A 23227-nucleotide genomic window follows, 5' to 3' on the forward strand; every position below is an offset into this window, starting at 1 on the left:
TGTAGGAAGAATTTTGAAAAAAATTATTGGGGTACGTAAAAAAAAAAAAAAAAAAGAGCGAACCACCAACAAAGTGGGAAATAAAAACACAGAATAAAACCCCCTTTCACTTTATTCCATTACAAATACAGCAAACACACAGCTGCTGAATGGAGCCTCTGCTCTATTATTCTGGGAACATTGTACAACAGAGGCAGTTGCAAAAACATTATTTTGCTATGGCAGAATAAATTTCTGCTCTTAAAATGTTAAAATGACTTTCTGTCTGTCCTCTAAACAGCTAAAATATTACAGTGTGCAAACTCGTCCTGAAATTTAAAGACCAACTTCAGTTACAGTTTAAAAAAAAAACCTTTTGCCCCTCATCCACAAAAAAAACGAAATTGCTACCACTACTGGCCTTCTCTATTCTCATGTGCTACCCTCTGTGTCCTCCATTTGTCACTGCCTTTCTTTTTGCTGGTTGAGTGATGCTCAGTGGCTCACGTGGGTTACTTCCTGTAAGCACCAAACAGCCATGGCACACAGCTTGGCTTCCCAAGAGACCTCTGCCGAGAACTAAAAGAAAAGTCTATCTGTAAACATACCTCTTCCCTTTTAATAGATGTGGGTGCAGGGCCTGCAGTGCTGCTGCCAAGAATGTCAAATGTAAAGGAAAGCCAGCACTCCAATAGTAATTATCCTCTTTCAATGTAGAAAAAAGAATTCAGCCTATGTGATCTTTCAAGGGTACATGGGCTCTCTTTCACAAAGCAAAGAGCATGATTACTATTAAAGTTATGGCTTTACTCCACATTTACTGCAGAGAATTGCACTCATTTGTCATAATGTGTGCCCTGCTTTGATAGAGAGAGCTGCTCACTGCTAGAGAAGTAGGAAGGAAGAACGGACACCCACTTGTCATGGGACCTACTAGAAGATGCCCGGAAAAATGGTATGTAGAGAAATTGCAGGGGCGGACTCCGAATTGGGCTTTAACATATACTGATTTACATTTTCTTTCAGCTTAGACCCTATATTTCTGCAATGGACAGATGTTAGTGAATTAAATCACCCACTATATTCTTATATCTCTTTGGGGCTAAGAAAGTAGCATATTCACAGTTTCTAACTCCGATATCCTTTTAACAATTCTCTAAGATTCTTCATAATATAAATACAAATCTAAAATGTGAACTAGGACCCCATCATAAGGGTGGTATAGGTAAGACGATCTGCAAATTCAAGCGTAGAATGTTTAAGAGGCCAGTGAAGGATCCAACTGCCTGGCATCTACTCAAAACTGAAATGTCAATGATTGACCTGTTAATGACATAAAATGCTAGCAGTAAGGAATCAGGTGCAAGTTTTCCTACAACAGCTTATCAATGCTGGCACTGGTTTATCTGTGTGTTCTAAAGATACCTTTCAGGGCCCTAAATTAATGAACATTGCCATTAATCTAAAATGGGCAGCAAGCCATACATTGTTTTAAAACACTATGGTGAAATTGCTGCCTTGTGAACAGACCCGTTAGTTTAATGTGCAATAAATTGTCAATACCCATTCTTTTCAAACACATGTAGAAAGCAATACCCTTTATTGAATACCTAAGCTTTTTAAAAATGTGAGTTTAAAAAAAAAAAAAAACATTGCCTAATACAGAAACCTAATGTGTTTCAAAAGCTTGGCTCTCTAAATTATTGACTTAACCAAAAAAATCATTTAAATGTCAAACTTGCTGCTTTCATTGATGGCTAACATGATGCAACACTCTACTTCAAGCACAGAAATTAGAAATCTATAGGTCTTCCTAATAAATTTGCAGTTATAACAATCATCTGTTTTAAATAAAAGCTCCTCTTTTACTCAATAAAGCTTTGTGAACATATATGACAAAAAAGGAAGCTTGTTCTTTTCTTTTGTAAATGTTCCCATTGGGGCTTTTCATGTTGGGGTATGCTACTACTCTGTGTTACAACTCTTTTCTGACTCACTGAGATTTTCCAATATGGGGTTCTCTATTGCCTGATATGTTATATGGTTTTCTTATACAATTGTGAGCTTCATTTTCCTAGTGTTGATTGTATAATTTCTTTGTGTTTATACAAAATAAAAATGTAAGAAAGTAAATAGAAGAAGGGAGCTTAGCATGTGTCCATAATGGCCACCAAGCACTTCCCAGATAGTTGGACCTTAAGATTGCACAAGGTCCATTGGCTTAATAAACCTGAGGGTGACCAAGCATTTGCTTCTCTGTTCAGAACATCAGTGCCTGCAGTATATAACAGTATATTTTTTTCCAATGGCTCGCCTGAGCAAGAGCACTGAACACCAGTCCAGAGTGGGAGATTTAAAGTTTCAATTTAATAACATAAAAAAGTTGCTCACAGGTATACAGTGCAGGCACCTGGAGATGCCTATATATACCTTCCCGAGCTTTCAGTGACCCGCTCTGCCCAAATGCTGCTCTGATCATATAAACTGTACTGGAAAATATTATCCACCCAATGCACAGGTCTTCCAAAACTACAGACAGTTGAAGACATACAGGGTTATACACTAGAAGGTGAAGAGTTTGGAGAAGGCAGGAGAAGTGAACAATCTAGGACAACATAGCTGAACTGGAAAGTGAGCTGAATTGGAGAATGTTTCAAAATGATTTGTTTTGTCCTAGATTGTTCCATTTTCTGCCTTCTCCAAACTATGTAACCTTTAGTGAATAACCCTGAAAGTATTGTCCATTAAATGGTTAAGGCAAAATTAAATGCTAATGATGTACATAACACTCAATTAGATTTTAATATTTAGTTTTGTAGACTAGTTTGCAACAATGAAGTGACCAAATGCTTCTAGTTGGGGCAGCAACTGTTTATGTTATCCACAAAATAAAATAAAAAAAGCAATTACAGTGATATTTAGTCCAAATTTTTTAAGCTGGTATGGAAGTGGGGTGGTTACCCACAACATACTGATTCTTTATGTGACTTGAAAGATGAAACCTGACTAGATCCTGTGGTCAACAGTTCCACTTTTGTTTCAACATTCATAAAACAGCCCCTTTGTTTTTAAATGTCAGTACTTTAATACATATAAGCAAAACCTAACATCTGCTGGCAATCTGGACAGAGGTGAAACTTACATGACAGAATCCTCCCATCAACCTTGCCTCATGGCATTCTAATACATACGGATTTTATAAACTGTCTTCAGTTTTCTGTCATAGTCATTTTATTCCATACTTCTAAATTGTTAGCTCTTTCTAGACATACTGCAATTGTGAAAAGTCAAGTGGACTAATTTTGGTGCCCTGACCATCTGGAATCTGTGCTATCCTTATACAACCAAAGCTGCCCAACTAAATTATTATCATTTGATTCTTGTTTGACTTCTCATTTTGCTTATCATTTGAATTATCAATCTACCCATCATTTTATCTTTCTAAAATGACTTCCAAAGTTTGCAATAACAATTTCCTCCTAGAAATTAGCTTTTACTTTTGGAAAGGGAGGGTAAGAGTTAGAAAACACTTTTGCCATGTTACACGATTACACTGTTGGATGTTAGAGGAAATCTCTCCAGGGGACAGCAGAGCTATAAAATATGTTTTTAACAATTTCAGGACCGCAATAGGTATATAAAAAAGTTGTGGTCCTAAAATGGTTAAAATCAAGACCACATACAGCTGTTTTCAGACACTCTACATCCACTGCCTTAATACCAGGGCCACCCCTATATTAAGGCAGCCTGAGGAGGTTGCCATAGGTAGAAACTGACTGGGTCACGTGAAAGCAGTGTCCCGCCCATCTCACTGACATCACTGATTGCCAGGAGCTGTGCACCATAATGCTGTGCACCACCTGTTTCCCCCTTCCTCTCGCGATGTGCACCAAGAGCAACTAACCACACCAACCTCCCCACCCCCCGGAATGTGCTTCATGAGCTCCCCCCCCGCCCCCACCCCAGCCACCTAATGAAATGTGAGTACTGAGAAATGCAGTAATACTCTGAGCCCAGGCTGCATGATACGCTGCCAGCCTGAACTTAAAGGAAGGATCCTGCCATCCCCTCCCACCAAAGACCAGCAGACAGACCCGGTAATGACATCATTAGGTCTCAAAACCGGTATGTCTTGAAAAGAAAGTGGTTTGATTAAAAAATATGAATTGCATGTTGATCGGGGGTGAGGGGGAAAAAAAAAAGGTATTATTATATGAATACACTACACTTCAGCTTTAAGTATGCTGGAAACTCTATCAACTTTTTTATTGATTGTATCCCTGCAGCAAATTTTTGCCACTTCCTGTCTGGTAAAATCTTGCCCTTAAAACCGAAAAATTATGGGAAATCTCTCTAACCCCAAAAAAAGGTTTGAGGATAGATAGAATAAAACATACATTTTCAAACATACTGTATATGTTTATAAAATAATCAACATGCTACATAAATTTAGGTAAAGAATGGTTTCCTTTTCAATGTAATCACATAAAAATGTTTTTATTACCCTACCTGTGTGTTTAAACATTGTACAGTAGCTGTAAGTGCCAATGTCTGGGTGGAGTTAGGGAAAAAACATTTATGGTACTTACCTGATCATCATAGCGGTAAGTTAAAAATTGCTCTCCTGTTGTATCTTCCAGAAAACTTCCTTGTGGAGAGAGGGCAAACTCTGGAAGAAAGTATGCTCCTTGCTCTTGCTCAGCTCTAGCCTGAAAAGACACAGATGTGTACATGAATTTCACTGGGTGTTATTATCGAATAGCTTATGGCATCATCCTAAGAATGTTATATTCATAATATATTTTTTAACTCAAGTAATGAGTAAGAAATATGATATGTCACAAAAGATAATATTGATGTACAAAAAGCACAGCTGGACTCAGATCAGGTATCTTCCTGATAAACTGCACCATTTATTATAAAAATATGACAGTAAATGATTTCATGGTAATATTTATTACATTTGTAAATCTGTACGAGTGGTTAGTTATAGAAATCTAGAGAACAGAAAACAACAAAAGTGAAGTTACTCCCAAAAATGAGCAACCAAGTTTTCGCCTTTTGTTAACGCTGGCAAAACGAAAGAAGCAATCCGCTTGGTTATTATTAACTGCGCTCAATTTGTTTCCAATGTTTTTTTCCAGTTTTATTTTATACATTGACCTATCAGTTTTGTTTCATAGATTGACCCAGCAAACCTTTTAGCCATCCCAAAACTAGAGAATCCAACTGCTTCCATTATTTCTACTATACTCAAGTAAAACTAGTTAAATATTTTCCTGCACCTAAATAATTAGCAATGGCTCATGGTGACAAGCTTATTTTTGCAATGGTAAGAGGAAATTTTAAAAAAGCTAAAAAAACATGCAAAGTAAAATTTTCTTGCACCTACATTACATAAACCCAACTATTATAACATTTGCATAGAGTTATCCTTTAATACAGCAAAAGTGTAAAGGTTATGGTAATATGGAACTCCAGATGGTCATACCTGTATTCACTATTACAACCCTGCAGTTTATTGTGTCACCTACATGCACATTTGACTTTAAATGAGCATCATCATACTGATTAGGTCCCTCTGGGGATTCCAACTGCTTCCAATAATTCCACTTTACCCGAGTCAAGCTAGTCATTTCAGTTCTCTATACAAAGGGTTTCTTGCAGCACAGCTGAAATGTTATCATGTTCGTGATACGAAAACAAGACTAAAGCTCCACCCATTGGCTTGATATAGAAGTACATATTATTAATTTGCAAAATAAATTGAAAATGCTATTAGCTATGACAATAAATAACAAGAAAGTATGTATAAAGCGTTTTGCATTTCCTTTAGACTTAAACTGTTTCAAAGGAAATAATTGAATACCCATCTATTGGAGCAGTACGTGATTGACACTTCGCAAAGCTTAGCAATAAGCTGAAGCTGCCTTCACTTCAAACATCCAATCATGTACAAGCAAAACATCCTTTTTTAAAAAAAAAATTCCTTGCCTATGATTGGGTTTTCAAAGTTGACACAGATTTACCGCAGTCACTAATCACATTCTATACACCTTTAGGAGTCAAGCACTTTGAATTTTCTAATTTAATATGAAGATTATTTCCTTTAACACAAAATCATGCAACATGTTTTTATCTATAAAGAGTCTGTAATAGTTCTGAGTCTGTACACCGTGGTTTCTGTCCTAGTGAAGTGAAAAACTTTGTGAATTTAATAGTTATAAACCTTTACTACTATTTTTTGAAATTCCAGGGCTTATGAAACCTATTTAACATAGCCTAGTTAAGACTCCTCAAAAAGTCCATATCAAAAAGATTGTCCAAATATTTTTGGGAAGGTAGAATTACTTGTTTACACATTTACTGTGAGCAGAACTTTGAAAGGGACTCTAAAGGTCCACTACAGGCTGCCTGGAGAAAACTACAGGAGAGACCAGCCACCCTGTAGAAGGAGAGGGAACAGTAGTGATCGGTCTTTATTACAGGAAGCTTCTACACAGAGGCAAAGGTTCACACTGGATTACTGCACAGATCTGGAAAGAAATACAGTAAGCACACCAAGAATACACATTACTCTTAGACAATGTTTGTTGATCATGGTATTCAGCTTTAACTTTTTCCATTCAACGTATAGAGAAAATGAGCACCAGGGGGACATCATCAGTATGATAATGCTCATTCATAGTCAAATGAGCTTGTAGGTGACACATCAAGCTGCAGAGTTGCAATAGTGAATACTGGTACGACCCAGTGGTGTTTCATAACCTTAGCCCTTTTACTGTTTTAAAGAATAACTGCACACAAATGTTATGATAATTGGATTCAGGTGATGTAGGTGCAAGGATATGGATCACTTTTTACAGTCCCAATTATACTGTCAGCACAGTTTCCCTCTTTCGTCTTTAATTGCAATGGAAATACAATCTTCACCACAGTGTGTCAGCAGAAGCAAGGCAGAGGGCATAAGGCAGAGCAGGTATGGATGGAGGCGGGAGTTCTGTCCTCTTGTGAATACTGGGGAAGGTCCTGACTGCCCCCGTCCTGGATTAGCATTATGCGTTTCCATGGTGCAGGTGGCCGGCCCACCTGCATCATGGAAATGCATGACGCTGTAAACAAATTTGAAGGTGCCCCTGATAAAGCCAGAGGGCTGTGGCACTCTGGTTGAGAAAGGCTGCTCTAGACTATAGAATAAAGGTCCAGAATCTCAACTTTTGACTTTACTGTTTGGTCAGACATGAGTTGCTGACCTGAAATAAGAATGCGGCCAGTGAAGTTGGAATCCAAACCTGCTCACTTATTCCAGGCCAGTGAGTCACTAATGCAGCTGTGTTTTCTACAACACCCTTTTTTATACTCTTCTCCTTGACACAGGACTTTTACTGTGCAGCATTGTTTCTGATGAAAGATTACAAAATAATTCACAGAAAAATATAAACTATTCTATGAATACCACCCAAAATAAATACTTACCTGTATGATATACTGTATATGTGTATAAGAGTAATAAACTTCTCATAAACAGCGCTGACAGTTTAATGTCTAACGTCAACTAGCATGTGCTATCCATCTGTAAAAATCTAGTATTAAAAACAAAAATCTCCAACATAAATGTTAGTGTTCCCGTAACAAAGAAAGAAGCTAGCTACGGAAACAAGCTATAGTGTTCTTATCAGTAAGATGTGTGGATTCAATGTTATCATTACAAAAAATGCATTACATATACTGTATCTTACATGTATTCATGTTTACTTTAGAAGAAAAAACTGCTTTATCTAATTTAGTATAATGCAGATAGACTTTTTATTCTATGCTGCCAGGAGTCCAATACCAGTAGATTTAGTTCTATCAGAAAACAATGTATAATCTTCTGAAAAAATGCCTTAACTTCCTAAAGTGAGCCCTAACACTAACCATCCCCTACCTTGCCCCCCAACTTCCCCAAATCTAAGACTTGTCTCTTGTGCACGATTGGTTATTTAACGCGAATACAGATTCACTTTATTTACTAAGCTCAGTGAATATCCATTTTATAAAGTGAACAATCTGTACTCTAATAAAGAAAAATTTTAAATAAAATCACTGTGTTAGGTTTTTATGTTTCACTTTAAATACATATAGCCCATTTATAGTCCAGTAAGCGGGCCGTGGGCAGTCTCACTGGACTATAAATGGGCTATATGGAAATGACGCAGGAATAAGCAGTGATGAAGGTTTTCCATAGCAGTGCCGTCACCGAGGGCATCAAACTATGAAAGTATGGCAAGGCCGGTTGAAAAGAATTACACTTATTTTGGCAGACAGACTTTTTGAATGTAGCCAGGCTCATGCCCCCAATGAGGTTACCTGAAGTGGCCAACTTGGGCGGGATTTAAAGAGGCATGTTGGGGGTGCACTAACCATACTAGAAACTCTATCATCATTGCAGTTCAGTAACGTCGATCCTGATAAAATCACAAGCTTGCTAAGTCTCCCTGTTTGGCCACTACACCAGTCACACAGGCAGGAGCACTGGCTGAACCTCTTCAGTGATGGGAAGCCTGTTAACAGGCTCCATGTCACTAAAGAGGCTTGGGGAAGATGCCGACATTTTTGCCATCAATTCCCCCCTACGTTTGGCAAAGATGGCCATCTTGGGCAGGAATAGCACTGCCTGTGTGTTTACACCCGTACACACACACAGAGTCAGTCAGCTCTTGACTTCAGCAATATGAAACAACAAGGTCACATACAACATGCCATGGCTACTGTAATGCAAAAAACATTCAATTTTATTCGGTATGGTGCTTCCCAAATAAACCCAATAAATGATTAACCAACATTCCATTCTGGAGGTGTCTGTATAAATGCCACAGGCTATAAAAATCTCCACAGAACTGAAATAACCTTGTAAAAATATAACTTATTATTATCCAATTAATTATAAATTACCACACATCTTTCTAAAACCATAAATCCATACACAGTTCCCATATACAAGACGATTCCAGGCCTTCCTTTCCCACACACTTTTTATTAAATAATAAACATTTTGCCAAAGCACAGAAAAAGGCCTATATAACCACACAGGAAGCACAATTGCTGAAAACCACAAACCAGTTCAACAAAGATGGTAATAGGGGAGGTTAGCGGGTTTTGGGAACCTTTGATTTCACCCTGCGTTTCACACATTTAACATACATGTAAAAAAACCTCACTTTTCGCAATTGCTTAATACTCTTAGTTTTATTCTGCAACTTGCATGTCAAGACCAGTACTATAGTATTAAAGATGACCTGCAGCTGAGAGATCACCTCCCTGAGTCTGTCAGTGTCAAGATGGTATAAGGTGATTTTAAATTGACACTAAACTCAGGAGTTAAATCTTTAAAATACATTCAAGTACCCTAACTGTGAAAATGTGCCTGCGTCTTATGCAGCGAATCCCAACGTCCGAGACATGTAGTTTTGGGCACCGGGCGAGTCGTTTTTTGTACATTTAGCCGTGCTAAAGCAGAGCTAAATGTACAGTAGGAGCCACTGCTCGTTTAATACAAGTGATATGATTAGATCACTTGTATTAAAACCGAGCAGCGGCGACGGCGGCAGTGATCGAGATCACCGTAGAGCAGACGAAGAACGGACGTTCTTCATCTGCTCTGTGTGATCACTGAGACTGTGGCGCTGTAATCACAGTGCCACCTGTCTCAGCGGTCACTAACTGCAGCTTCTGTCACAGAAGCTATGACAGAAGCTACGGTCTGTCGAGTGCTCCATAAGGCGCACCGGACCTCCCTGCGTCCTATGGTCTGGTGCATCTTATGGAACGCAAAATACGCTACATTGTAGTCTAGCACAGGAACGAGCTTGGAGCGGTGGCTACTTTACAACATACACAGGGACCATGGGGAAGAAAAGTAGCCACCCTCCAAAAGGAGGGACAGTATCAGCACCAATTCAGAGATGATTTGAGGATCTACAGCTGAATGATACACAAATAAGATATATTATTAGTTAATAGTTAAGGTACTTGAATGTTTTTTCCTTAAGATTTAACTCCTGAGTTTAGTGTCACTTTAAATTAACTGTAGACTTGGACATTTTGAATAACAACTTGCAGCCTCCTGGCACACAGCACCCTTTTTTGTTATATGGGTGGAGATGAATTCAGATGAAGCCAAAACCTCTGATACTCAGTAATGAAAGCATGTAAAGCATAAAAGTGATTAATTCTTCTCTGCTAATTTTCTCTTGCCTGAAACACATTAATTCCTATAAGGATATTGACAATTTTGGAGTTACATGTTTAGGCATGTCGGGAAAACTCTGCTCATCAGTGAAGATGAACAAGCTGGACTAAAGATCGCCATATATGGAACCAATTATTCTTAATAAAGAAACTAATTTTCTACAACATAAGATGAATCATCTAGATATCATTTTGTTTGTGGTTATAGACAGTCATCTTTTTTCCATCAATGTTTAAGTAGAAACCCAATCGCAAGAATGGACATTTGAAAAAAAAAAGAAACCGGTATGGATTCATGTTTATGATAGTCATGTTATGTGGGTTTTCCAGAAGCCAGGACACAATGCAATAGGTCAGGAAGGGTGTTTGGTGCGCACTCCAAAATTCTAACACATAGAGAACGATTTACTAAATGCAAATATGCTGTTCACTTTGCAAGGGAATGTTCACTTAGCTTAGTAAATGAGGTGAAATCCTTCTGCCTACCATCATCCAATCAGCTTGCATGTAATTTGGAAATCTTTGCAAAGTTAATTTATGTGAAATGTCCCCTGCAAAGTGAACAGCCTATTTGCCTTCAGTAAATCAACACCATAGGCACCAGCTTGTGACAGCATCAATTGTTACTGATGCTATCTTCTTAAAGTGGTAACATTCCTAGGCTTGGGCAGGGGCACACTAGCCTACATCTAATTTCATGGTGCCTGGGTTCTCACACTTGCAACCACCCCTGCACCACCTCCATTCCTTGTCTATTACAGAAGATCCTAAAATGACACTGGCACATATTTCCTGCAGAAGGGCAGAGAGAGTAAGAAACAAATAGAACTTACAGCATACTAATAGTATACCCCTTCTGTCCCACTTATGTGCACTACTGCTGGCCTTCCGAGGAAGATCTATTTCAGTGCTACAAAGACAATTGTACTGTAATTGAAATCCAGTTATTTTTGGGCAAATGACTGCATGATTGTAGAAGGAAAAGGTGGGGCATGGTAGCTGCAAGTTCAGGAAGTTGCACCCCTTTTTTAACAATCTTGTCTAATGCTGATCCCTTACTTACATTAGCATGCAAGCAAGTGCATCTTGCTATGCCGGCGCCTGGCACTGGTGTTTGCATCAAATGACCTATTGTAAACTGAAACACTGCATGGAGAAATTGCTGAGTGGTTTTCAGCTAATTCATGGTAACTTGTGACCTGATGTGCTGTTCTGCCTTCCTGCGCACAACCCAGCTTGCCCGCCCCCCATGACCTACTCCTGGACCTTTGCCAACCTGTTGTGACCTTAGTCTACCTTCTTCCTTGTACCACCGCTGCCAAGCTGCTACTGACCTTACTAAGAAACTAATACCACTGGCGTGGTCACTATTGGCTACATATTGGGCCAAAGTGGTTTTAGTCCAATAATTATCACTTTATTAACTAATCCATATAGAGTTTAATTCAATGTGACTGATTATTATTATATTATTATATTGTGACATTATACCACCACCAATTAAAAATATGACAATGTTATTATCTTTAAAAACACCACACAAAAGTCCGGACCACTTTCAAATCACACACTATATTCCCCAGAGGTTCATTTTAATATCGCTATGGACTCCAGATTATGGCAGATAAACCTTTAAGAGAAAGTGTGAAACAGATGTACCAAGATGGGTATACTGAGCACAATTATCAATAGAAGAATTTTTCAATATTAAAAATTAACCCTGTCCTAACATTATCAGCTTTGTCTCCACCAGGTATGTGACATCTGGTGAAAGAAAAAGCAGGTACTGTCTGGAATAAAGAAAATTCTGCTCAGGGTGTGGTATTAAGCAAGCTACCCATGCTTGCCGAGCATTTGAATATTTATAAAATGATGTGGCATTGGGTTGAGGGTTGGAATTATTACCGTTATCTCCCTTGTGACTATGGTTTTGTATGAAATTTCCTCCATTACTTGCATAATGTGTTTTTCCCCTGCGATTAAAAGAATTCTGTGTGGCTATACCTGTGATTGATCGTACTCCTTATTTCTTTTCCCCTTTGACTGATAAAATTCTGTGTAGCTTATCCCTGAAAATTATGGTGTAGTGTGTGGCCTTTCCCCATGGCACTCTTTATGGATTTCTCCTCTGAGGCATGTAAGCGTATAACCTCAGATTCTATTAAACCTTGACTCTTATATTTGGTTACTTAAAAACGTCTGGGTTGCACTTTTACCCTTGTAAGGCGCCTAGAAATGGCGCTTATAACCTAACTGTCCAAAAGGCAGGGAGTTTGCATGTTCTCCCTGTGCTTGCGTGGGTTTTCTGCGGGTACTCCGGTTTCCTCCCACACTCCAAAAGACATGCTGGAAGGTAAATTGGCTCCTGTCTAAATTGACTGTAATAAATAAAGAAAATAAATAAATATAGTGAACACTGCTGTTTGCCACAGAAAACTTTCACATCACAGAGTTTCAAGTGGTGGAAAAACTTAGAGAATAAAGTTTTTAAACAGCAAGTGCTATGTAACAGAAGGCCTCTCACCATTCGAGGACCATCACTAGAGTGCTATAGCATAGCTTGACATCTGCAATACACAATAGCTTCAAAATTTCACCATATAGGGGCCCTTTTCGTTGGCATCAGGCTTCTTATGGCTCTTATGTAACCACTCTCGCTTACACTGTTCAGGGCAGACACCAACATAAATAGCTCAGTATACCTTAAGACCACTGCCAAAAAAAACAAGGTCACTAAATCTGCCAAGAAACTAAAAGTTGCAATTTCATAAAGGAACATCAATTAATTTGCAGCTAAGCTGGATAATTTACAAGGCAACCTAGCCAGAAGACTAGGGACGGTGGATGGCCAAAGGGTTCAGCTACGGCTTTCATACTCCTGCAGCAAACCAGGGGATAGGGCATTTGGTCAACGGTGTGCTACAATACAAATGCTTGGCTTCTCTTTACCTATTGCAATACTTATCAAAGTCAACCAAATAGATGGGGGTAGCTAAAGCTGCTACCTTGCCTAGGGCCACATTCTACCTCAATCTACCTCTGCTTTGTTTTTAATTTTTTATGTAAAATAAATTAATATCTTGCATACTGCATCAAGTTCTTCCTCATTCTGCAATATTTATTAATGGCTAATTAAATTTAAAAAGTTCAAAGTAAAAATCAGACATCTTGTATAGACTGTTCTATCTAAAAATGATAAAACTGTAGACTTTTAGGGCTGCATTGTCCAGCGTGCACCTATATAATACTCTAATGTACATCAATATAGAATATATAGCCCATAAATGCTTATGTTCATTGGACTTGATTTAATATCAAACAACTGGAATACCAAATTTCACATTAAGTTTAATTGTTGCTAGTTCTAGCAATCATTGAGCGCCATCAACAGTGTTAATGCAGGAAGGGACCTATTTGTACTAATGCTTGGAGGATTCTGGCACTGATTTAATAGTTCTGACTTAGTTAATGTCAAGAACTGATTATTGTGCTGGCAACATGGTACTGACATACTGTACATCCTGTACAATACTCAAAGCAGTTAAAGCTGACCTCTAGGCAGATATAAAATACATATTTAATTGCAGCTCTGTATTCAATTAAGCAATGTTAAATGTATTTTTTAAATGCAAGCTGTGTAAGTATCTGAACCTGACCAAGTACCAGCCTCCCTGTATAGCAGAGCTGGAGAGTAAGAAGCAGTAAAAGTTACTAATCAGTTCATGTTCTGACAAGAAGCATATTGAAAGGAAGAGAAAGCAGAGTGACAGACAGATGGGGGTTGATTTATTAACCTTATAAACACACCACGAACATGTATACACCTCTGTAGTGTGTTCCCTCCCAGCATGATCTAAACACCTTTGTAGTGTGTACACACCCAGCAGGTGTGTTGTGCAAAGCCATGCATGAATTGCAAGGTGATGTTGTGTAAATTAGCTCTATGTTGTGTTGCTTGCGTTGATGAATGCAGGAATGTAAATGCATGAGCTAACCATTTTTGTCTAAACTGTGAAGCAGCATTATATATGCATCATGTGCATGATTTTTCCATATATGGCATTAGTGGAAATATGCTTTTAGAGACTTTTTGGTTGATAAATACGTTTTGCTGTGTGAAAATCACACGCACCTGGTGCATGCGTGTGTTTGGGTTAGTAAATCACCCCCATGGGCTCATCACTGGGCTGCTCCTCCTTTCACTGTCTAGTCAAAGGCTGGGGTGGGTCCAGGATGATCTGGGCTCAAAGGAAGTGGGTTGAATGATACTGGCTATCAGACTGAGGATATCGAATGGCAGACAGAAAGTACAGAGGGAGAAAAAAATCTCTGGACTGAAAGTGAATATTGCAGGAAAAACCTGGAGGGTTATTCACAAAGCTAGCTGAAGGATCAGACGTAGCTCCGGCTGATCCTTCGGCTAGCTTCGGCCACCTGAGCCCTTCGATCCAGTAGAATTGAAGGGCTGCTGTATGGGCTATTCATTATAGCCCGTACAGCTCCCGAAGCTGGCCGAGCAGCTCAGTCGAGCCGAATGCATATGTTTTGGCTCGACTGAACCGAAGTGAAACCCCAAGAAAGCCTTGCAAATGACAGCTGGACGGAGCTAGCCGTGACCTCACAGCTGGCTCCGGCCAGTTACAATGACAGTTCAGCGTAATATCACAGCCAGCTCTGCCGAGCTCTCATTGTAATGACAGTTCAGCGTCCCCTGGTTACCTGGTAACCAGGGGACGTTGAACTAATGACAGATTGACGGAGCCGGCCGTGATATCACAGCCAGCTCTGCCGAGCTCTAATTGTAATGACAGTTCAGCGTCCCCTGGTTACCACGGAGGTACCAAGCAGAATAGCCGAATGCCGATTGGCGGCATTCGGCTAGTCACTCACTGCCATTTGGCCCCTATGAGAATAGGCCGAACGGCAGCAAGTAGCCTGCCGGAGGTTCGACTCAGCCGATCCAGATGTTGGATCGGCTGAGTCAAACTCCTTCTGCAGGGCATGTATGGCCGACCCGAAGTCAGCCGAAGCAAGCCGATGTATGGCTGATTTCAGCCGATGTATGGCTGAAATCAGCTGTACAAGCCTAAAGTGAATAGCTGAACAGTGTTCGGCTATTCACTTCACTTTGGTTCGGTAGCTTTGTGAAGCTTTGTGAATAACCCTGCTGGTTTTGTTATTGTATCTTTTGATGGACGATTCACTTTTATGCTGTCATTTTTGGATGGAGTTGGACATTAACCTAATTATGTTATTTTTTTAATTGTGTAATTTGATTTCTACACAGTATGCTAATTTAAAATATTGCATTGTTTTTCAATAATACACCGGTGTTCAGCAAAATGTTTCCTTTCCCTGCATAATAACAGCTAACATGGACTATTATTTAACACAATGAATATTATCCTGTAGATAAGGTATGATTGGTTATAGTTGACTCAGACATCCTACATTGACCACAGCTTTATTCTATGTTACAAAGGCTGCTTGTATCCTGGGTCTCACTATCATGTAGCTGCAGGCATTTTAGAAATCAGTCATAGGACTTTTTGGAAAACACCTAATCACACTATTATTTCACACATTCAGTACGGGTGGAATTCTGTGGGAAGTTTGTGTATTTTCCTTACACTTACACTCAACTGTATGGCCTTGTGCTTGTCCACAGAGTGCTAGGAAACCTAGCAAAAAAGTAATTATTACCAGGCAAAGGCTTCCAAAGGCTCTCATCACCACAAACAACTAGATTAGCAAGTTTAAAACATAACGCTTTATTAAATGAAATAAACCCTACGCCAAGCATCACATTACATCGGCACATTTTGGAAGCTGCGGGCTGTCATGCACAAGATTATGCTGTCCAAACACATTGGCTAATAGAAGTTGTCATTTTGAAAAAAAAAAAACTTTTTTTAATATAATTTTCTAGTGAAGTACAATTTATATTTTACACATGTATATGGATGTGCATTAAAGGAAAAGTATAGCATATTTTCTTGGTGCACATCCTTTGACTTTCACATTTTCACATACTTCCTTTTCTCATATTATTATTATCTTAATAAATACAGAGACTTGGAAATGAGAACCTAGAGGAAGTAAATATTCATCCTATAAGCTATCAATAACCCCTTCCCCCAGCCGTCCGAAGCTAAATCACATTAACCCGCCCTCTCTGCAACAGCTTACTTACCTCCACTGCAGGTCCATGGTCTCTTCTTATGTTTACATCCTTCACTGATGAAATTGTCTTCTCCTCTGGCAATACCTTTGCTGAAGAGAATTTCCCCTACTGAGACCCCGTTGAGTTAAATATAATCATACCAAGCATCTTCAGTCTCAAAATATGTCCCCATTAAGGTCAATAGGGACTCAGAAGTGCAGGGATATTTAGGGCAGAGCTGTACTTTCATGAGCTGTCAACTCACTGATTTGCATAGTGAGAAGAAACAGTAAAGCACAACCATTGTGTGGCACTGTAAAGCAGGAAGTAGCCTTAGTGATATGTCTGCCCCCATGTACATATATAATTACAGATATACTTAGACACATATCTACACATATAAACATAATCCTTTAATACCTAAATGTCACTTGCCAAAGCTGGTATTAAAGGAGAACTATGAGGTGAGTGCTTTTCACTCATCCTCATAGTTCTAGCCGACCTGTGACAATGAAACTGTCACAGGTCGGCTCAGTAGATCGGGAAGTGAGCAATCGGGGCGTTCGCTCACTTCTTGATCCTGTCACTGCTCTCTGCCGTGACAGGGGAGGGACTGGATTCCCCCCTCCCGCCTCCGATCTTCCAGTTCTGACTGGCGGAACGGACGGGGGAGGGGACGGATACAGCTGGCTCTGCCTCTAGATAGGCAGAGCCAGCTGTCACTCACGCAGCTGGGCGGATCCAGACATAATTGTCGGGATCCACTTCAGCTGCGGCGTCTCAGTATACTGAGCTTAGGGTGACGGGAGGACGCTAGTTTGTGTCCTCCCGTTACCCTAAGGAGAACTATGGGGAAAAGCCCTAACCCCATAGTTCTCCTTTAAAGTTCTAAATAATTATCCTGGTCTTGTAAATTATTAATCGCCCATCACATCATGCCAGTGGTGACACTGGCAAACTGGCCTTTAAAGTGATTCTGTCATATTAAATGTATGGTGGCTGCCATTACAGGCCCTCTCCTAAAAATGCTAGCTACCAGGCTGTATCTCACTTAAGCATGCTTGAGTTAGAGACCCAAAGAATGCATGCTGTAAAGGAGTGTCAGAAAAGTGTGAGTTCCTTTTCTCTATACTTGTTCCAGGTCAGACAGAGATTCATAAAACATTGAAACCAAAGCATTAGCATGACTGTCCGCAAACTATTTTTCTCAAAGTAAAAGGTCAGTAATGGCAGCCCCCATACTTTTATCATGACGGGGGTCACTTTACCTGCCTTGTATATACTTGAAACTAGTCCAGACAATGAATGCCCAATATGGACATGTATAATAGTGAAATAAGGGGAATGTGTTGTTGCTGTGTCCAAGAAAGGAAGAGTTAGCCAATGACACCCAAAGGATATCTTATTTAAAACTTTCACACACTGACTCTACTGTTTGCCATCATTCACACAAAAATTAGAATGTATGTAATTGATTGTGGCAGTTAGGGATGCACTGATACCAAGTACCATACTCAGTACAAGTACAGATACATTTGGAGCTCCAAGACTAGACTAAAGAAAAATTCAAAAGTTAGGAGGCAGCTGTCATTTGTAAGGAGCACACGGTGCTCCTGCGATTTGTGCATCTCTGTTTTATTGTATGATTTTGTTTTTATAAACATATATAAAAGGGATGCACCGATACCATTTTTGCAAGTACAAGTACCAATACATGTCCAAGTACTCACACATACAAGTACTGATACATTTTTATTTATTGTCATGTTTTTCTAAAACAATATCGACTAATGATTTTAGGACAGTGGCGGAGCGCCAGAGCCAGGTCCCTGCTGCAAATGCTGGAACCCTGGTAGTTCTCCTGAAAATGCTAAGTATCGGCACTGGTACCAGGTACTGGGAACGGGTATCGGTGCATCCCTATATAAAACACTGTCATTATTATTCCACAGAATTATATTCAGACTACATTCACACAGGTCCCAGAACAGTCTTTAAATAAAATTATTATAATGATCCACACACATTAGCATTACCTTATAATTCAGCTTAAAGGACAACTCAAAGTCTTATACTGTCCACACTCCTTCCAGATCTATACTGTTCCAGAGAAAATACCATTGTTCCCTTTAGAGAGGCTGTCTATCCTTCATAACAGATAACCTCTTAATCAGATTTTCTGAATGGATGCCTAGATGAAGAAGGAGAAGGCTGGAGAGTTAGCAGGGGTTGCTATGCAGCTCACCATGGGCTGTACAGTGTGGATCTGGCAGGAGACTGAACAGGTATAGGACTTAGGATGAGTTTGGCCAGCTTAAGGCCACCTTAAATAAAAGCCAAGTATACTATGGGTATATATTTGTACTGAGGAAACAAATGGAGTATCTGAAGATAGCTCCATGCAAGAATCGGGAGAACATTTAAACTCCATGATGACATTGCTTCCTATGGAGAATACACCTGGGACCTATGTGGTAAGCTATCAATACTAATGAATGAGCCACAAAGTCCTGTGCCATATTACTATTTCTAAATACGCAAATAGTAACAATGTTAAAAATGAAGTGTAGGCAAGCATATTTTCTGCTAAATCTGGATTGAACTAAAAAGATCTCAGTTTAGTAAAGTGTTATAATCGGGTGAAACATACAATCAACATCATTTGAAGTCTTTTTATTCAAATAGCGCTTGTGGGCAGAGCAGGCCTAGTATATAATTAAAGACTTCTCTATGTCTAACCATGGATTTTGGAATCCCATGGCATTTCAAGGGCAAATGGGAGGTACCCTCCTAGCATGCCATTCGTCCACACTGTGGCATTTTCCTATTTGAGTCTACCAGGTAAAGATCCCCAAGGAGACTCTTACCACTTATCTATGGACTGTAACCAAACAGCCCTAGTCTTAAAAACAACAAACTAATGTAAAATAGCGCATGTGTCATACAATGGGTGTATAAGCTTAATTTTACTTTGCTTGCAAAGATACAGTTTAGAAAATGGCAAAAAGCTGTAAATGAGTAAATGTCTTAATCACTATTTGACTTTTTGTTCTATAGCATAAAATGCAGATAAAAAGATTTTTGACACTGCGAGTATAATTATTGTTAACAAAATATGCATTTTTGGCAGCTACTGGAATGGTTACGTTGAGATTTATTTGTGTGGGGGATAAAAAAGTAGGATGCCAAGATAAATTATAGAACATATTCTTCTTACTATAGAGCCGACAGTGCATTTTAGATTGCACCTAACAGCATCCTGGTTTTATCTGTATGTGAGTATACATCAGATCAGCTCTCATAACCACTATGTACAGGCAGCTATAAATACAAGCAGACGCCAGATAAATATATCTATATTATTATGGCACATTGTGATCCCAGGAGCTTCTTCTTCCACTACAATATCTACAAATCATTTGTCATTGTTGCCATTTGTCAACAGAGGGATGATCATCATAAGCGTAATGTTTTTTATATCAGCTAAAAGAGACACAGTTTCCACTGTTTTATCATGGCTTCCTAGGAGGAGGTTGCTTTCAAGAGATAACTAAAAGCCCATCTTCCAAAAGCCAGGGATAATCTCCGGTCTAAATATCTCCCAGATGATGATGTCTCATTAATCCTCAATTTTAACAGCAGTTGGTGGCTACTCCTGCACACAAGAGCTGATTAGAAGTTCACTCATTACTGATAGTCCCAAGACATGTAGAGTCATTTTTTTCAGTGTTCCTCCCCAATCATGTACCGCCACAGCCAGTAAGTGAGACTGAGCTACCGCCTGATTACTGAACTTGGCAGACATGACCCTGACATTCCCCATGTGACTTTCAAACAATCTAAGCAAGGCTATACTCCTTGTATTTTTTAGATTTACCATATGTGTCTGTCTTTTTTTAGAAGTAGACAAAATAACAGTAATGCTTATATACTATAAAGGGTTTTCCATATGCTGTAATGTACTGCTGCCTCAATTAGCTTCCAAGCTGGTAAGACATTTTAAATTTGACTCACTTGAGATTTGAATCATAGTTTTTTTTTTATATATTCTGGGTTTTCTAGTTACTGTATCTATAGGTTATATCTTGCTTCAACACTACCTTATTGTTGTTATTTTAGGTGTGATAGACTTTATTAAAATGTATCTAAACCATGAACTTATTTTTGTCCCCACCTTATCTCTTTGTCCTAGTTACTACTGTCACTAGGACTGAAAGTAAGGGGTAATCTGAAATGTGGAGTTGTCACCGGAATTGAAAAAGATAACAAATTCTTCCAATGGAGACATTTGTTACAGTGAAAACTGTCTCAGAGGGAATATCCCTTACTTTGGAGAGTTTTCTCTCACTTCCTATTGTGTCTACAGGACAAGAAATAAAGGAAATCCTCATAATGGGACACACATGGCAAAAAAACAAACAGGAGTATTAAGCATTATCTGCTCTACCCAAAAGAAATGGATATGGTTTTAGGATATATTTAAATAACTTTGATAACAATCCTTCTGGTAAAATTGTACATACATTATTAGTGTATATCTGTGTATCCACAATAGTGGTGGTTTTAGTCACAAATGAGAGAGAAACTTAAAGGCTTCAAGAGACTTCTTTGCAATATATCAGTTAGTACCAAAAAAGGTTTAGAAAAGAACCAGAAATAATAAACCAACCACAGCTGTTTTTCCATGGTTTGGTATAAATAGTAATGTTGGGCCTGCTAAGGCCGGAGTTAAATAATACTAGAACCAAACATTTTGTCATTAATTATGCTCTAAGAAGTCGCAAGCAAAAAGATGTGTTTTTTATATGAATCAGAAGCAGGTCAAACATTTTTAAAAACAGTAATTAAAACTACATAAACCAGACTTCAAGCTTGTTGGTATGACTGGCTATCAAGGCCATGGCCCCTGTGCAGCCCAAGAATATGGATTTTTCCTTATACTTTCTGCTAGTTTTCAATGAGCAGTACATATCACTATTCTTTTCCAGATTGGTCAAAGTTTGTTGTTTGGTATTTGTATTAAATGTTTAGGAATTCTGATTAAAGTGAACTTGCCACAATCATGTAAATATGGCACCTTCATAATCTGCAGCCTAAACAGCGCTTTGTTGATGCAAATTTGGACTTTTCATCCAAAGTTGACAAGCAGGTACTCATCCTAACCACTCTATAGAAGGCAGAGGAATCTTTGAGAGCTTTAACAGACCGCCTGGCTACACCCCAGATGGCAAGGATAACTTGCCACAAACTTGTGTCAGGGTTAAATTGTAATTCTTGTTAACTTGCTGCACACATTCCTGGCAAGTTGTAGACTTGCAGAACACTTGCAGCACAAGTTCTAGTTGACACTTTTTGAATGTGTAGCAAATGTACTTGGCAAGTCTACAGCTAGAGTCCTGCAGGTCTTAGCAAGAGCTCTGCAAGTGCACAGCACTTTTGCAAAGTAGTTGATCTGGAGACTTGAAATGCAGACTTGTAATTTTGCAACAAAGTTGTGAATCTTGGCAAGTCTGCAATAGTTTAGCAAGTCATTTTCAAACGTGCAGCTCAATTGCTTGCTATCTGGGACTTTCTCTTTGCTGTGCGAGAATGGCAGCAACCAAATGATAGAATAACTTGGTCACTAGGAAAAGACTTTTCAGTTCACTGATTATGCAGGGACGTCATTAGTAGCAAGATAGTTCATATTTGGCAGAGGTTTTTTTTTTAATTTGCAAAGGAATGGATTGCTTAAAGAAGAGAACCAGTAGAAGCCTGGGTTTTGATAGTAAAGGAAAAATTAAATTTCATCAAGTGTTGGTTTTAAAGGATGACACTGAAGCAGATTTCTTTTCTGCCGAGTCCCAGCACAAACGTAAAGAACTTTAATAGGGTTATAACCCAGCCGCAGAGAAGTGAGCCGAACGCTGTTTGGCAATTCACTTCTGGCTTGTACGGGTGATTTCAGCCGTTCATTGGCTGCCTTCGGTCAGCCGAACATGCTCTGTATGTTCGGCTGACCCAAAGTGTAGAAGGACTTTGACTCCGCCGATCCAACATCTGGATCGGCTGAGCCGAAGCTCCGGCAGCTCACTCGCTGAGTGAATAGTCAAATGCCACCGAGCTGTACTTCCGAGGTACGGAGCAGAATCGAAAACAAGTGAAAAGAATGTGAAAGAAGAAAAAATAGCTAAATTATTTTAAAAATGATTTAAAAAATAGGAAAAATGTAAAAATATATATTTTAAAGAAAAGAAAAAAAGTTTTTAAAAAACAATTGGGCGGAGCTAGCAGTGAGAGCTAGCTCTGCCCAAGTGTTTCCTATTGGCCGACACCTGCCAGAGTCTTCTAGAAGGTCCCAGCCAATGAACCACAACTAGGCGGAGCCGGCAGTTACGTCACAGCCAGCCCCACCCAGTTGTTATTGTTTAATGACAGATAATGTAGATTAGCATCCACAGGTCATTTGGGGACACTGATCTGTCATTACAACTGGGCAGAGCCAGCCATGAGATCACAGCGGGCTCAGCCCAGCTGTCATTTGCAAGAAGAATGGTCGGGCCTTCGGCAGGCCGTTCTCCCTGCTTCGGCTCAGTGGAGCCGAAGCATATGCATATGCCGAAGAGAGCCGAAGGATCAGCCGAAGCTACGGCTGGATCCTTTGGCTCTTTAGTGAATAACCCTTCATCTGTGTACCACATATTTAGCTGAACTGTGCTCATTCTTATTAAAAGTTTCCTCCTGAGATAGGGAGGATCGGGAAGTGTGTTATACTTGAATTATCTACTAAAGATGTTATGCATTACTTTCACTAGTATACTATTTGCCCAATGTAGGTGCATATCAGGACAGGATACAGAACTATGCAATTTTCTA

General features: G+C 39.3%; 1 protein-coding gene across 1 annotated transcript in view; it reads right to left on the reverse strand.

Annotated features, from left to right (window-relative positions):
* The window catches only part of ADAMTSL3 (ADAMTS like 3), a 272367-nt gene extending 266752 nt beyond the window's left edge, over window positions 1-5615 (reverse strand). The window contains exons 1-2 of the mRNA XM_018576681.1: window positions 5514-5615; window positions 4569-4688 (exon numbers count right to left, since the gene is read on the reverse strand). Coding sequence (XP_018432183.1) covers window positions 4569-4688; window positions 5514-5615 — 222 coding nt within the window. The remainder of the gene's footprint in view (window positions 1-4568; window positions 4689-5513) is intronic.
* Between the last annotated feature and the right edge of the window lie 17612 nt (window positions 5616-23227).

The sequence above is a fragment of the Nanorana parkeri genome, unplaced genomic scaffold (genome assembly GCF_000935625.1).
Source record: "Nanorana parkeri isolate BGI_ZX_2015 unplaced genomic scaffold, ASM93562v1 scaffold74, whole genome shotgun sequence".
In the NCBI taxonomy this organism is placed as follows: Eukaryota; Metazoa; Chordata; class Amphibia; order Anura; family Dicroglossidae; genus Nanorana; species Nanorana parkeri.